Below are 15,061 nucleotides of genomic sequence, written 5' to 3' on the forward strand. Positions count from 1 at the left end.
ATCGCCATAGTCAAAATAATTACACTCACGTGTGGTTTTCTGAACAACCATCTACAACTAAAACCATAGAAACACCGAAGTATATGAGAAAACGGTAGTCCGATACTAATAAATAACCTACCCAAACTCTAAACTGCCAACGTAATCACCTAAAATCACCGCCATATATACTCGAGAACCCATCGTCGGGAACCCAAGAGAACCAACTTAAACCCAATAGTCCAACCCACCAAACCCACGACAACACCACCTGATGGTAGCAAACCTTCCCGAAGAAGCCGAGGAACTGGGAGTTCAAAAACCGTCAGTCTCCACCATAAGGAAACCGGCGTCGAGAATGATGGAATGACCGGAAGAAGTAAAGGACGGGAAAGAAGAGAAAGACGCAACAGTGGGGAAAACAAGGGAAAAGATGTGAGGGAAGGAAAGACAAAGGCACGAGCTTCGACGACCACCGACTACGGTGACCAACAAATCATTGAACCTAAACAACCAAACAAAAACATTTAAACCAAACCAACCAACCACCTTGAAACTCAAGGATCTCTACTAGGACCAACCTCATACACCTAAGACCGACCAGAAATTGCAAGAAACCACCACTACCTTGAAAAGATCCGTCCATACAAACCGACTTAAAGGACCCACCATATAGAGCGTGTTAGAGGGTGTGCAAGATAGGTCATCGAACATGGCCCAAATTGTGAAATGACCCATAATTCTATTTTTTTTTACATATACTTGTTTTATTATCGGTATAAATATGAAAAAAATGAAACTTACAGCCAAAAAATGTTTTTTTCTCCTTTTCACATAAATTATCTCAAGTGAGAAGTCATTTTGATTGAAAGATCTCAAAATAATAACTTGTTTTGCTATTTATAATGATCACCTTTTAATAGTAGGAACTATTATCTTTTTATATATATTGTAAATTTTAACGTTTATAAGCCTTTTTTTACATGTCGAAAAACAAGGACTTATGAGACGTTCCTGCCAGCTGAAAACCAAAAGATATGAGAATAAGACCCAAACCACCAAACTAATCCCTCGACAAACGTCATAACCACGAAATCTATCCCCACCTCGAAACAAGGGAAGCAAGTGCAATGAAGCAGTGACAACCGAAAAACAGCGAAGTCCGCCAACCTTGCCGGAAAACACGTATATGGGCTAAAATATATATAATGACTGATGAAAAGGAGAGCAACGCCATCCAAACATACCCGAAACCAAAGAAACTTAGAATACGAGTGTCACCTCATCGTGTGAGATTTGGAGATGGTAACATAAAAAAGGAGAATGAACCCAACCAAACCTTGAAAATATAGATATAAATGTAATTACGTGAGACTATCATCATTTCATGTTAAATCACTTTGATAATAATTAAGAATTTCAAACTGTTCACTTTTTCAACACAGTAATCACTTAGTCAATCACTTAATTGATTCAGTCATCACTTCCGAAGTAAGGACAAAATTAATGACTAGAGGGCTTTCATTCACTACTTTCTTTTTCCGTAATTAGATCGTTTAATTGTTCGCAAGATGTAAATGATCACCTTCCAATAGTTGACGGTTCTGATAAAAATCGACCGGCTTCAAAGAACTCGGTCATAGCAAGAACGAGTTTTCTCGATATGAAAGGTGCAAAATAACACTCAGGACAAAGAATCGACTTCGAATAAAAACGAAAATTAAACTGCGTTTATAAATTTATTCCAAATGTATTAATGTGTAATTGTAATCCTAGTCATCACTTTCTTTAGTTTTTGTTACATAATAAAAAATAAAAAGTATAAAAAACAAAATATTGCATATCAAGAAGAGCCAATTGTGCCAATAGGAAAGAAGCAATCTCACCTTATCCACACTCTCACCACAAACCTATTTCCTATCTATCAATAACACCCACAACCTTATTTATCTTAGCTAATTTTCATACATATAAACTATATTCCATCAAAATCACTTCTGTATTACACACACTGACACACACCAAATATAATGGCCACCATGAACTCTAGTGTGTTGGCATGCAACTATGCAGTCTCAAGTGGTCTTGGTTCACAAGGTTCTTTGAACTCAAAGGTGCCCAGTTCCGTGAGTTACAAGTTGCCGGTCATCAAAGCTAAGCAGACCGTCGAAGGTCAATCACAACAAGGCCGAAGAGCCGCCCTACTTTCGCTCGGTGCAGCACTTTTCGCCACCGCAGCCTCCTCCGTTAATGCCGGCGTTATTGATGACTATCTTGAAAAGTCCAAAGTTAACAAGGTAATTACTGTTTTATATTTTCATTTTAGATGTCCGAGTTTTAATTGTCTACTTTTAAAAGTAGATAAAAATAAAATAATTATTTAAAGTTACTTAATTGCCCTCGAATATATTATACGATAATGTGCCAAGTAACATAAAAAGATGAATAAAAAGTTAATGGTCAAACTGTTATCTTGCAACAAGTAATGTGTAAAGTATTTATGTTTATCCGGTAACAATAAAATTGGGACATGAATTATAATATAGTCTTCTATATTGATAGGTCAAAGACTGGTAAAATTAGTAGTAACTTTTTCTTTGATGTTCTTTATTTATTTATTTATTCATTATATTTTATATTGGTGATTGAATTAGGAATTAAATGACCAAAAGAGGTTGGCAACAAGTGGTGCTAATTTTGCAAGAGCATACACAGTTCAATTCGGAACATGCACCTTCCCTTACAACTTTACAGGCTGCCAAGATCTTGCTAAGTTAAAGGTTTAATTTCAACTCTTACTTTTTATCACTTTCAGTTCGCAAAACTTATCATGTTCAAATGTTTTATATTTGAATTGAAACGACGATTCAATTCCACATACGAAGAGGTTAACAGTATTCTTAAAATTCAATTCCACGTATGTTTTTGCTTTTTTAATTTATAAATTTAAGATGGATTTTAATTGTGTTAACGTCGTGTTACAGAAAGTACCATTCATTTCTGATGATTTAGAGTTGGAGTGCAAAGGGAAGGACAAGTTCAAGTGTGGTTCAAATGTGTTCTGGAAATGGTGATGAAATGTAATTCTTGTGTAGCATTTATGTAAACCATGCTTGTATTTATGGACACCTTAACTATTGTTTGTGCAATGTCTATATTACATTCGCCAATGCTTTGCACTTCAATTTAAAACATGGCCAAATATTAGGGTGAGCAAGATGTGCACTCACACAAAGGCCCAATATCCAAAATTGACAGGACGGTCTTGATTTAGAAGGTGTTTGTTTTGTGGATTTCGGATTAAGGAATGAGATTGAAATTAATAGAAGGTATTTATTTTGTTGGTTTAGTAATAAAAATTACATGACTAATTAAATTGCTAGCAAAAACTAAGTCAAGAGAAAAATAAAACGGTCAAAAGGTACTTCCATATTTAAACAAAAAAATCCATATTCTTTTCGAGTATATAGGGGGTATTAGGGGTTAATATAGCACCGATAGAAACATTAATTTGCTAATTGCTATGTATAATAATATATTTCTTATTGGTTCGACTTGAGAGAGACTATAAGTCTTACTCAAACTCAAATTCCACAAAATACGCATGGTTTTTTGCATTATGAAGGATAATATATATACCTGCAAAGCCGTGTTAACTTACAACTCTGTTCTATGAAGAACGAATTAATAAATAAGAAAAGACCACACCACTGATAGGATCTTAAATAGTTTGGTTTGGTTGGATTATATTGATGAAGACGATGATGATTATGAAGTTTGTGGTGTTTCTAACTATTTTTGGTTGTTTATTAATTCGGTTAGTGTTCGGTGATGTTGTTTTGGTGGACAAATATAATTTGAATGTCATCTTGTCATTAACTTCAGCTCCAACTACCTTTGGTATGTGTTAAATATTAAGTGTATTTTTTCAAAATTTTTTGGTTATACGTATGCATAAATGGATATAAACTGATAAGATGACCTTTCTTCCCAATATGTAACTTATATAAGTTGTTCCGATTTAACTTATATATGTAACTTATATAAGATGACCTTGTTTATTGCATGGCCAATAGATGCTTGCTCACCCTTGATCAATAATAGTTCATCAATGGAACACGCTTACAACGCAAACTACTCCCCATTTGTATTAATAGTTGATGGAGGATGTAGGTATGTGGATAAAGTTAGAAGAGCACAAGATGCAGGATTCATGGCTGCAATTATTTACAATCCTCATGACAACATTCTTTTTCCAAGTATAACTTTTTCCTATCTACATTTATTTGTCACTATATATGATAATTGTCCACTAACTTTGACTTTAAAGTATGATATTATACAAACTAAGAATTTTACATATAAAATTAAAAAAGAACGATTATGAAAAGTCAAAAGTACACACTTATAGTGGGATAGATGGAGTATGAGTTATAAGTTTGATTATGTAATTAAATGCACAATCTAGTTTACACAGATGTTAAGAAATAGGAAGCTGTCATGCTGTTGTATTATTATCCTTTTATTTCTAAGGGAAGTAACAACATTGCAAGCAAGGACAGACCTAATATGTCTCCAATGGGGTCAACTAATAAAAAAAAAAGTATGAGTTTGGTGTTGAAGTATATAGTGTAGATTCGAGACATACCCGGAAGTTAGTAGCGGAAGCGAAAGATCGTTTGATTATATTGTCGAGAAAAACAATCCAAAAAGGAAAGCTTTCATTATTCAAAACCTAAACTTTCATTTTTTTGGACATCAGTTTGGGATAACCCAGGGGGACTAAACCACCCACGCGTTCATCTCTCGTAGTTGAATAACCCTCCCCCAACTGCTGCCTTGGAGGAAACCCGGACCAATCCGAGGGCATGGCCGGTAAAAACCCCCCTCTCCGTTGCCGCCCCCACACTAAGCGAAAGGCGATCTTGGTGGATATTTCAGGTCAGGAATAACATTGAGTGCAATGTTGCAGTTCAATGGAGTCGAACTCCTGACCTCTTTTCTAAGAGAGTCAGACTACTACCAGTTGAGCTACAACTCAATCTTATGTTATCTATCTATCTCGTTGTTTTAGTACGTATATGTTAGTTTTTCCTTGTTAGTTTCAACGCGGTGATGGAGTCCCTATTTCTATGGTAACAAAAGTGAAATCCACAAGCACATGAAGAGTCTCCATAAATTTCATTAATCGTAAGATTACTAATTAATCATTAATATAAATGAGTATTTAGTTCATAACAATTACCAACATAATAATATATTGTTCCTTATTAAATACTACTACGGAAGTTAGTGCTTGGATTGAATTCGAGTCGAACTCCAAGTTCCAACAGATTTAGACTTGGTATAAACACACTCTTAAAAACTGCTAATTATCTTATATTACTTATGATTATTATTACTGTTATTACTACTATATATATATATATATATATATATATATATATATATATATATATATATATATATATATATATATATATATAGGGCAGGATCAATGGGGAAGTAACCAATCGGGGGGAAGCAAAATATTTTTTTTTTCGTTTTTTTTCGTTTTTTTTCCGGCATCAAGATCACACTAAAATATGAACATTTAGAAGAGACACTTCGTGATGAATGTTATTATTTAGGCGGGAAAACGATCGACAAAAATAACATTCAAGATAATATTGTTCGTGAAGAATATGAACGTTTTTTTTTTTTTATGTTTTGTGAAGTAAAATTTAGCCCGATTTAGAGTTTAGGGTTTAGGGTTTGGTGTTTTGGGTTTATTCCATAAACCCAAAACACCAAACCCAAAACCCTAAACTCTAAACCGTTCATGTTAAAAACTCAATCTAAATCCTAAATCTAAACCCTAAACCCTAAATTTCTAAACCCTAATATCTAAACCCTATAAACCCTAATATCTAAACCCTAATATCTAAACCCCAATAGCTAAAAACTCAAAATACGCTCGAAAAACACGATAATTGTTATATATTACTTCTTCGAGCGTTTTTCCGCCAAAATAAAAACATTTATCACAAAGTGTCTCTACTAAATGTTCATATTTTCATCTCATCTATAATGTTCGTGAACAAAGTTTTTTCAAAAAATGAAAAAAAAAAATTTGTTTCCCCCTGCTTCCCCCGAATGGTTACTTCCCTCTTGATCCTACCACTATATATATATATATATATATATATATATATATATATATATATATATATATATATATATATATATATATATATATATATATATATATCTGTGTGTGTGTGTGTGTGTGTGTGTGGGGGCAGGATCAATGGGGAAGTAGCCAATCGGGGGGAAGCGGGGGGAAGCACTTTTTTTTTTGTTTTTTTGGAATTTTTTTTTCCGGCATCAAGATCACACGAAAATATGAACATTTAGAAGAGACACTTCGTGATGAATGTTATTATTTAGGCGGGAAAACGATCGACAAAAATAACATTCAAGATAATATTGTTCGTGAAGAATATAAACGTTTTTTGTTTCATGTTTTGTGAAGTAAAATTTAGCCCGATTTAGAGTTTAGGGTTTAGGGTTTAGGGTTTGGTGTTTTGAGTTTATTCCATAAACCCAAAACACCAAACCCTAAACTCTAAACTCTAAACCCTAAACTCTAAACCGTTCGTGTTAACAACTCAATCTAAACCCTAAATCTAAATTTCTAAACCCTAATATCTAAACCTTATAAACCCTAATATCTAAACCTCAATACCTAAAACCTCAATATACGCTCGAAAAACACGATAATTGTTATATATTACTTCTTCGAGAGTTTTCCCGCCAAACTAAAAACATTTATCACAAAGTGTCTCTACTAAATGTTCATATTTTCATCCAATCTATAATGTTCGTGAACAAAGTTTTTTCAAAAAAAGAAAAAAAAAGTTTTTGCTTCCCCCCGCTTCCCCCTGATTGGTTACTTCCCTCTTGATCCTACCACTATATATATATATATATATATATATATATATATATATATATATATATATATATATATATATATATATATAATTACAAAGCTAAGTGTTAATCTAATGATAACTTCATTGTTTGAATAAAATATTTCTGGAAAGTTTATTCATTAGAAGTGCACCTAAGATGGATTTTGACCTGTTTGACCTTAAGGGGTCAATTTCTTTTATAGCATTTGAGAATTAGAATATTCTTTGACAAACTTAATGCAGGACATTAATCAATTTGTATTCCTGAGTCACTAATACTTTTTATGCATCTAAAAAACATGTTCATGTGTATATTTGAAAGTTTGAGTATTTACATGTTCTTCTTCCTCATATATATATTCTTATGCCATCATAAATGTAATTGCAGTGACAGGGGATTCAAATGGTATACATATACCTGCAGTGACTGTTTCAAGTAGATCGGGCTTAAAACTTCTAAAATATGTTGGCCAAAATAATATTGAAGTATGGCTAACTTATAGCGACGCCATGTCAACATGGTTCTTCATGGCCTTAGTCGCTTTAGTAGTTTACATATTATTACAATCTATAGCTTATTGCGTTGAACAAATGCGCCACAGAAGCCCACAAGGTTCTCGTGTTAGAAGAAGATTTCGTGGTATGCGTAGTCGGTTGGTAAATGCGATGCCGAGCATTACATTTACTGAAACATTAGAAGACAATTGCACTTCAGCAACATGTACTATATGCCTTGAGGATTATAACGTTGGCGATAAAATTAGAATTCTCCCGTGTCACCATAGTAAGTCTGTTTGTGCTTGTAAATTGGCCATTATTGCACCTAATATACGTGTTGTCAACGCTTATGCAATATTTGGTTTCAAACTGATTAACCAAATAATTGAAGCTAATCAAAGCTGAAAAACACTAAACTTAATATAATCGGTTTTTGGTTCATTTTCTCAAATTTAAATTCGATTTTTGATTCGATTTTACTTTTCTGAATTTGGTTTAATCGAAAACCAAATTTGAAACCGGTACTAATAATATACTTCGTATTAGTCTGATTTTAAAATCAAAGTCAAACATAAAATCGATTTGTTATGATTAATTTAATTAAATATTGAAGTTTTAATTGAAACCGAACCGAATTTGAATTTTGATTTTTCGGTTTCGGTTTCAGTTTCGGTTTTGAATTTGAATATGATTTTTTTTTCGATTTTCAGTTTTACCTTCAAAATTTTCATATAACCGAACAAATCGAACTGAAATAACTGAGAAAATCGAAAATCGAACCGAACAATACCCCTAAATGCCAACTAACAGCTAATTAGTACAGTAATTATATATATATATATATATATATATATATATATATATATATATATATATATATATGTATATATATATAGTAACTATAACTTTTGTTTATCTTTTATTTTGACAGAATTTCATACAAGTTGTGTTGATGCTTGGCTAAAATCGTGGAAGGCGTTTTGTCCTGTTTGCAAGCGTGATTTGAATAAAAGGGTAAGCGAACCACTAACCACGGAGCACACGCCGTTACTATCATCAAGCACAACCAAAAATCATCAACTGAACTAGGGATGACAATGAACATCTGATCCGATGGATATCCATCTGATGAATATCTATCTGATCCGATCTAAATGGATGAATATTAGATATGGATATGGATGTTTATTGAAATGGATAGATGACAATTTGTAATCCATCGATGAATCCGATTTCACCCAATTAAATATATAATATAAACATATAGTATATTGTTATAATTCAGTAGGCTTATAACTACCTTTAGTGACGTGTTATAATTCAGTAGGCTTATAACTACCTTTAGTGGCCTGGTTTTTGACTGTGGACTATTGATAATTATTAGAAGATATAAAGAAAGAGAGAGAGAAAGTATATATGAAATATATATCAGAAGTGCATCTAATGTAATATCACATGGTACATATTTATAGTACATATAATTACTGTTCAACTTTGAATTCTTATGATAATTGGCAGCCATCATTTTTGACAAGTTCATAACACTCCCCCTTGAATGACAATTTATTTTCATTAGAGATCAACTAGTACTGCCTCGTTAAAAACCTTGGCCAAAGAAAAACCCAGTGGGATAAAAACTTTAACTAAGGAAAAAAGAGTGCAGTATAGAGTTGACTCCCCCCTCAAGTAGACATCGCTGAGCTGTTACATCTTTTGAACATGCCTCATGCCAATATTGTGAACGTATTTTCTGAAAATAGCAGTGGGAAGTGCTTAATGAGATTTTGAGTATGATGATACTAAAGATCTGTATTTGTTTATAAACTCTCCTGGCGGATGGGTAATACCGGGGGTGGCTCTTTATGATACTATGCAATTTGTACTACCAGATGTACATACAATATGCATGGGATCAGCCGCTTCAATGGGATCTTTTATCCTGGTCGGAGGAGAAATTACCAAACGTTTAGCATTCCCTCACGCTTGGCGCCAATGAGGCTTTTATTTGAGAGAAAAAAGAAGACTATGCCTTCGCCATATGAAATATGAATATTAAGTAATAATAGCATGGCACTTTGAATTCGATATAATAAATTTTGTTTTCGAAACATTAGATTAGATTATGTATCGAGAGAGTAATATGAGAAAAAAGGTATTTCCTATTTTATTATTGATTATTATATTATTATTATATTATTTAATTTTATTATTATTGATAGGAAATAGGAATTCTCTTGTTAAGACCCTATGAATTGATTAAAACCCCAGATTCATACTAGAACCACGATGATTCAATAAATAAAAATACTAAGAGCCCAAAGGTTCCCTGAGTAAGAACCATCGGATCATCACTTATTTCACGAATAGATAATAACCAAAAATCCGAAGAAAGATTTGTCTTTGAGTAAAAATAAGCATAAAAAGGCATTGGAAAGAAGAAAAAATTTCTATTTATATTTATAATCACTAATCTATAATCTAATTCTTGGAAAGTTTTTTGGAGCCTGGCCGCGAGGTTTGCATATTAACTATGAATCATAGTTCAAATATTTCTTAATATAATAATATTTTATATATTTGATATATATATATTCCGTGTTCCAGATACTAGAAAAAATATCCGACGAAGTAGAATCATCTCTATCAAGATGACAGACCTATTCTCTGTACTATCAATAGGATCAATTAAAATGAAATGATTGAATAATTGAAAAATTAGATTATTCAGGAATACGCATTGAATGCTGAGATTACGCATTGAATTTCTGGTAGTAGATCCATAATCAAAGAAGTTTTTATTATTATTGCAGAAGAAATGAAACAAAAGATACGGTAGAGCTAGGATAGTTATTGTATGAGGTCTACCCAGTGCTAGATGCAGAGGCGCATAATAGATCGATATGAACATTATGAGCTGTCCCGTAATAAAACCAGTTGTTGCTGATACCGGCAGCGGATCACGAAATCTTGGTCATCTTCTCTATCTAATATCTAATGAATGGGGAGTCTGCTTTAAAAATGAAAATCGTCCGCCCTGCACCCACCCCCCGAGCATATGCTTCAACAGGAATCACACAAGGGTAGATTATAAACCTCTAGTAAAATGACCGCCCGTAACCCAGCAGATAAAGTACATTACATAGCATTACATAGTCCGTTTTAGGGATTGGCGACTTACCCATTCAGTGACTTTGGCACTGGACGTTCCCCAAACGGGTACTGTCGGGTCGGGTGAATTCAATAATAGATGCCTGTTGGCATTCCAACCTTCCTTCGCCTTTCATGGCCACATATCTTTCCGGCTAAGGAATGGGAAATCCTTCTCCTGTTGGGTGATTCTCCATTATTAATATTTTTTTTATTCCCGGCGTTACTTTTTTTTTATTTTTTTTCATTATTTCTATTTGATTTCTGATTGTGTTTCTTCTATCAAGTCTATGTTTCATTTCTTTTTCGGCCTGTGAATAATTTGTCCAACCTGTAGATCGATTTTGAGTAAGTGATTCATGAATTATCTGAGTGCTGATTATAGAATCCCTTTTTGTTTGAGTTTCACTTGATTCATATATTTCTGTCGGTATAAATAATGGAATTTTATTTTCTTTTAAAAGTTCTTTTATTTTTTTTTTTTACAAAGAAAACTGCTTTTGCTTGTTTTTTTGTTATTATATTTGACGATACATTCCGTACCTTGCGAAAAAACCGATCCTTATCATTTGATTGAATAGTTGACCCAGCCCCTTGTTGTTTGAAAAAACCCTCCACTTCAATTGGTATTTTTTCACGAAAAGCAGACATGAGATAACAAATCCAGTGTTTCACTAAGATTTCGAATAGTGGTCCCGAATTCAAGTTGATTCTATTTTGCCTCTTCCTCAGAGAAAGACGATCAAACAATTACATAAATCAGTTAATAAAAGAAGAGAAAAAGCTTTTATTGTGTCACTTAAGTTATATAGGAATTCCTGAGCCCAAGAGTTAAGAATAACAAGTTCTTTATTACCCAAAATAGAATAACCGCTTAGAATAATGAAACAGATTATATTTGTCGAGAAGTGCAAAATCGTATGAATACGACCCTCGTTGTGTATCTTGATTAATTGGATTGTTTCTTTGTGAATTCCTATACGAAGGTTTTGTAGATGTGTCTCCGAGTATTCTTTGAATCACTCACATATTCTTCTGAATTATATGTATCTGCGAGACTCATTTGGAAAAACGATAGACGTAGGTATATCCAAGAACAAACAATTTTGATAGGAAAGATCCCTCTAATGAGTTGTGTCATTGATCTCAACCAAAAACATTCTCGAGTAGCTTCATGTAATGCAATCACTTCGGCATGATTTGATGATGTTGCAACAAGTGTTTATTTTTTAGAACGCCATGATATTGCGGTACCTCCATTTAGGAGTACATATCCAGTTTGAGATTTAGCTTTATGTGGATCAGATAAATAACCTGCATCTGCATAACCAACCAAATCTTATTTTGATTCATTAGAATAAAATAATCCTAAATCAGTAGTTCCTCGAAGGTATCGAAATATGTGTTTGATCCCATTCCAGTGTCTTTTGGTAGGAGCTGAGCTGAACCTTGCCAACAAATTAACTGCAAAAGAAATGTCAGGTCTTGTACAATTTGTAAGATACATAAGAGCTCCAATTGCACTAAGATATGGTACTTCTGGTCCCAGGATATCTTCATGATCTTCACAGGGACGAAATGGATCAGTGTCAACATTAAGTGATCTAACAACCATAGGAGTACTTAATGGTTTTGCCTTGTCCATATTGAAACGTTTTAAAATCTTTTTCGTATAAGTTGTTTGATGTACAAGTAAACCATTAGGCATATGCTCAATCTGCAAACCAAGGCAATACTTGGTTTTTCCGAGATCTTTCATTTCAAATTCTTTCTTTAGAAGTTGAATAGCTTCATAGATCTCTTTATTTGTACCTATGATGTTAAGATCATCAACATAAACGGCTATGATCACATATCCGGATGTTGTTTTCTTAATGAATACACATGGGCAAATAAGATTATTGGTATACCCTTTGCTTATCAAGTAATCACTTAATCGTTTATACCGATTGTTTCAACCCATATAAAGACCTTTGTAACTTGATTGAGTATATTTCTTTGGGTTTTGCATTGGTTGCTTCTGATACCTTAAATCATTCAGGTATCTTCATATATATATCACTATCAAGTGATCCATATAGATAAGCAGTCACAACATCCATGAGATGCTTTTCTAAATTTTTAGAAACTGCCAGGCTGATTAAGTATCTAAAAGTAATTGCATCCATAACAGGAGAATAAGTTTTCTCATAATCAATTTCTGGTCTTTAAGAAAAACCTTGAGCTACAAGTCTAGCTTTATACCTTGTAACTTCATTTTTCTCATTTCTTTTTCGCACAAAAATCCATCTATATCCCACAAGTTTCACATCTTTAGGTGTGAGAATGATAGATCCGAAAACTTTTCTTTTATTGAGCGATTCAAATTCAGCTCGTATGGCTCCTCTCCAATGATCCCAATCATGTCTATTTTGACATTCCATGACAGATTTTGGTTCTGGATCATCATCATCATTCATGATGTTAAATGCAACATTATATGAAAATATCTCATCAAGATTTTTCATTTCAATTCGGTTCCATGATATTTTTGAATGTGCATAATTCATTGAAAATTCCGTATTGACTTCATCAATCTCCTCTGCAGAAGGAGTATTGATTTGTGGTTCTTCTTGAACACTTTCTTTTACCTCATTATCAGCTGATTTTCTTTTTCGAGGATTTTTATCTTTGGAACCAATTGGTCTCGCACGTTTCTGGCGTGACAAAGACTCAAGAGTGACATTATTGTCAGCTTTTGGAATTTCAATTCGAGCTGGAGCATTTGCTGCTGGTATATATGATTTAGTCACTCTTTTTGTATCTGTAAATGCATCAGGAAATTTATTCGCAAGTTCTTGCATATGCATTATTTTTTGAACTTCGGTCTCACATTCTTTTGTGCGAGGATCAAGATACATTAATTGAGGTTCACACCATGAAACATCATTTTCTTTATTTTTTATTTATTCCCCTAATCTAGGGAACAATGTTTCATTAAAGTGACAATCAGCAAAACGTGTTGTAAAAACATCACTCGTCATGGGTTCAATATATCTTATGATTGAAGATGTTTCATATCCAACATATATTCCCATCCTTCTTTGAGGACCCATTTTAGTGCGTTGTGGTGGTGCGACAGGAACATAATGTGATGACCCGGAAAATTTCGACTAATTTAAACCAATTCTCTATATGATTTAATATTATGTAAACCGGTATATATATATATATATATATATATATATATATATATATATAATTATAAGATGTACAAGTAAAATACTATTTGCTACAGTAAAAACGACTTTGCTACAGTAAAACACTATTTGCTACAGTGAAAACGACTTTGCTACAGTAGCTACAGTGAAAACGACTTTGCTACAGCAAACACTATTTGCTACAGTAAACACTATTGCTACAGTAACACACTATTTGCTACAGTAAACACTATTTGCTACAGTACACTATTTGATGTCGAAGAACTAGAAAACAAAGCAGAAATGAGCTGTCCAGCCTAGCCATGCGATCGCATGGCAAAAGCACTGAAAACTCATGCGATCGCATGGGGATCAAAATCAGGAAAAGTGCCTATAAAAAGCCAGCTTGCTCGACGAGTTTCATACACCATTTCTCTTTTCTTTATTCTGTAACTTATATTTATAATTATGATTATAATTTTAATTTTAATTTAAGTTTAATAATAATAAGGAATATTACACGGGTGTTTTAATTCGGGTTTCAAACCGTTTTTAACTAAAGAAATATTGGGTATTGTTCGGGGTATTGTTCTTAAATCCAAGGCCAACCATACAGTCGTCTACTATCATTACGTCTACGCAATTTGCCTACAATATTGAACCTCAATATTGAACCGTGAGTTTATAGTCTCCATTTTTAAATACTTAAAATAATTTTGGGCTGAGAATACATGCAAGTTATTTTAAACGCAATAAGACACAAGTACATAATAAAATCCACACTGAGTTAAACCGAAAATCCCTTAGCTTTGGTAACTAGTAGCTGCCAGTACATATGATATGGACTGGTGGGCGCGAATAATTGTATATAGATCCATAGGGCTTGACATCCCCGTCTGAGCTAGAGCGCTAGCCTTTTAATGGACGTATGTTATTTGAGTTTATGACACGTTGGTTTGCGTGTATTAAAACGAATGGGGTAATTATCATTATAACGTTAAAGTTTAGTTACCAGGGTGCTCTGTTACGTAGAATCTATTGATAAACTTTTGATGAAATCTTGTGGTCTATCTTTATATATATTTATGACTCGAGCAATTAAACCTATAACTCACCAACATTCGTGTTGACTTTTTAGCATGTTTTATTCTCAGGTCCTTAGACTGCTTCCGCTGTGATGTGCTTGTTGCCTGCATGGAGTCTCTCATGCTTTGTATAAAGTTTATTGCATTCTAAATAAAACTGCATTGTGTAATAAATAATTTGACTGTGATGTCAAACTGTATGATAAAAACTTATGTA

The 15,061-nt window shown here is 33.2% G+C and overlaps 2 protein-coding genes across 2 annotated transcripts; both read left to right on the top strand.

The window, feature by feature from the left end:
• Positions 1 to 1,944: 1,944 nt before the first annotated feature.
• On the top strand, positions 1,945 to 3,149 carry LOC139898930 (photosystem I reaction center subunit N, chloroplastic). The gene is made up of 3 exons (XM_071881733.1): positions 1,945 to 2,276; positions 2,634 to 2,759; positions 2,964 to 3,149. Exons 1-3 carry the CDS (start codon positions 2,010 to 2,012, stop codon positions 3,051 to 3,053), a joined length of 483 nt encoding a protein of 160 aa, XP_071737834.1. The 5' UTR covers positions 1,945 to 2,009; the 3' UTR covers positions 3,054 to 3,149.
• Positions 3,150 to 4,038: 889 nt separating this feature from the next.
• On the top strand, positions 4,039 to 8,829 carry LOC139898931 (receptor homology region, transmembrane domain- and RING domain-containing protein 2). The gene is made up of 3 exons (XM_071881734.1): positions 4,039 to 4,238; positions 7,324 to 7,719; positions 8,365 to 8,829. Exons 1-3 carry the CDS (start codon positions 4,091 to 4,093, stop codon positions 8,520 to 8,522), a joined length of 702 nt encoding a protein of 233 aa, XP_071737835.1. The 5' UTR covers positions 4,039 to 4,090; the 3' UTR covers positions 8,523 to 8,829.
• The last annotated feature ends 6,232 nt before the right edge of the window (positions 8,830 to 15,061 follow it).

The sequence above is a fragment of the Rutidosis leptorrhynchoides genome, chromosome 3 (genome assembly GCF_046630445.1).
Source record: "Rutidosis leptorrhynchoides isolate AG116_Rl617_1_P2 chromosome 3, CSIRO_AGI_Rlap_v1, whole genome shotgun sequence".
In the NCBI taxonomy this organism is placed as follows: domain Eukaryota; kingdom Viridiplantae; phylum Streptophyta; class Magnoliopsida; order Asterales; family Asteraceae; genus Rutidosis; species Rutidosis leptorrhynchoides.

Excerpts from the sequence above, each read along its gene's own strand:
- LOC139898930 (XM_071881733.1), top strand. The coding sequence starts at position 2,010 with ATGGCCACCATGAACTCTAGTGTGTTGGCATGCAACTATGCAGTCTCA. Across the intron at positions 2,277-2,633 it reads AAAAGTCCAAAGTTAACAAG|GAATTAAATGACCAAAAGAG; the intron begins GTAATTACTGTT and ends TGATTGAATTAG. Across the intron at positions 2,760-2,963 it reads AAGATCTTGCTAAGTTAAAG|AAAGTACCATTCATTTCTGA; the intron begins GTTTAATTTCAA and ends GTCGTGTTACAG.
- LOC139898931 (XM_071881734.1), top strand. The coding sequence starts at position 4,091 with ATGGAACACGCTTACAACGCAAACTACTCCCCATTTGTATTAATAGTT. Across the intron at positions 4,239-7,323 it reads TGACAACATTCTTTTTCCAA|TGACAGGGGATTCAAATGGT; the intron begins GTATAACTTTTT and ends ATGTAATTGCAG. Across the intron at positions 7,720-8,364 it reads AATTCTCCCGTGTCACCATA|AATTTCATACAAGTTGTGTT; the intron begins GTAAGTCTGTTT and ends TTATTTTGACAG.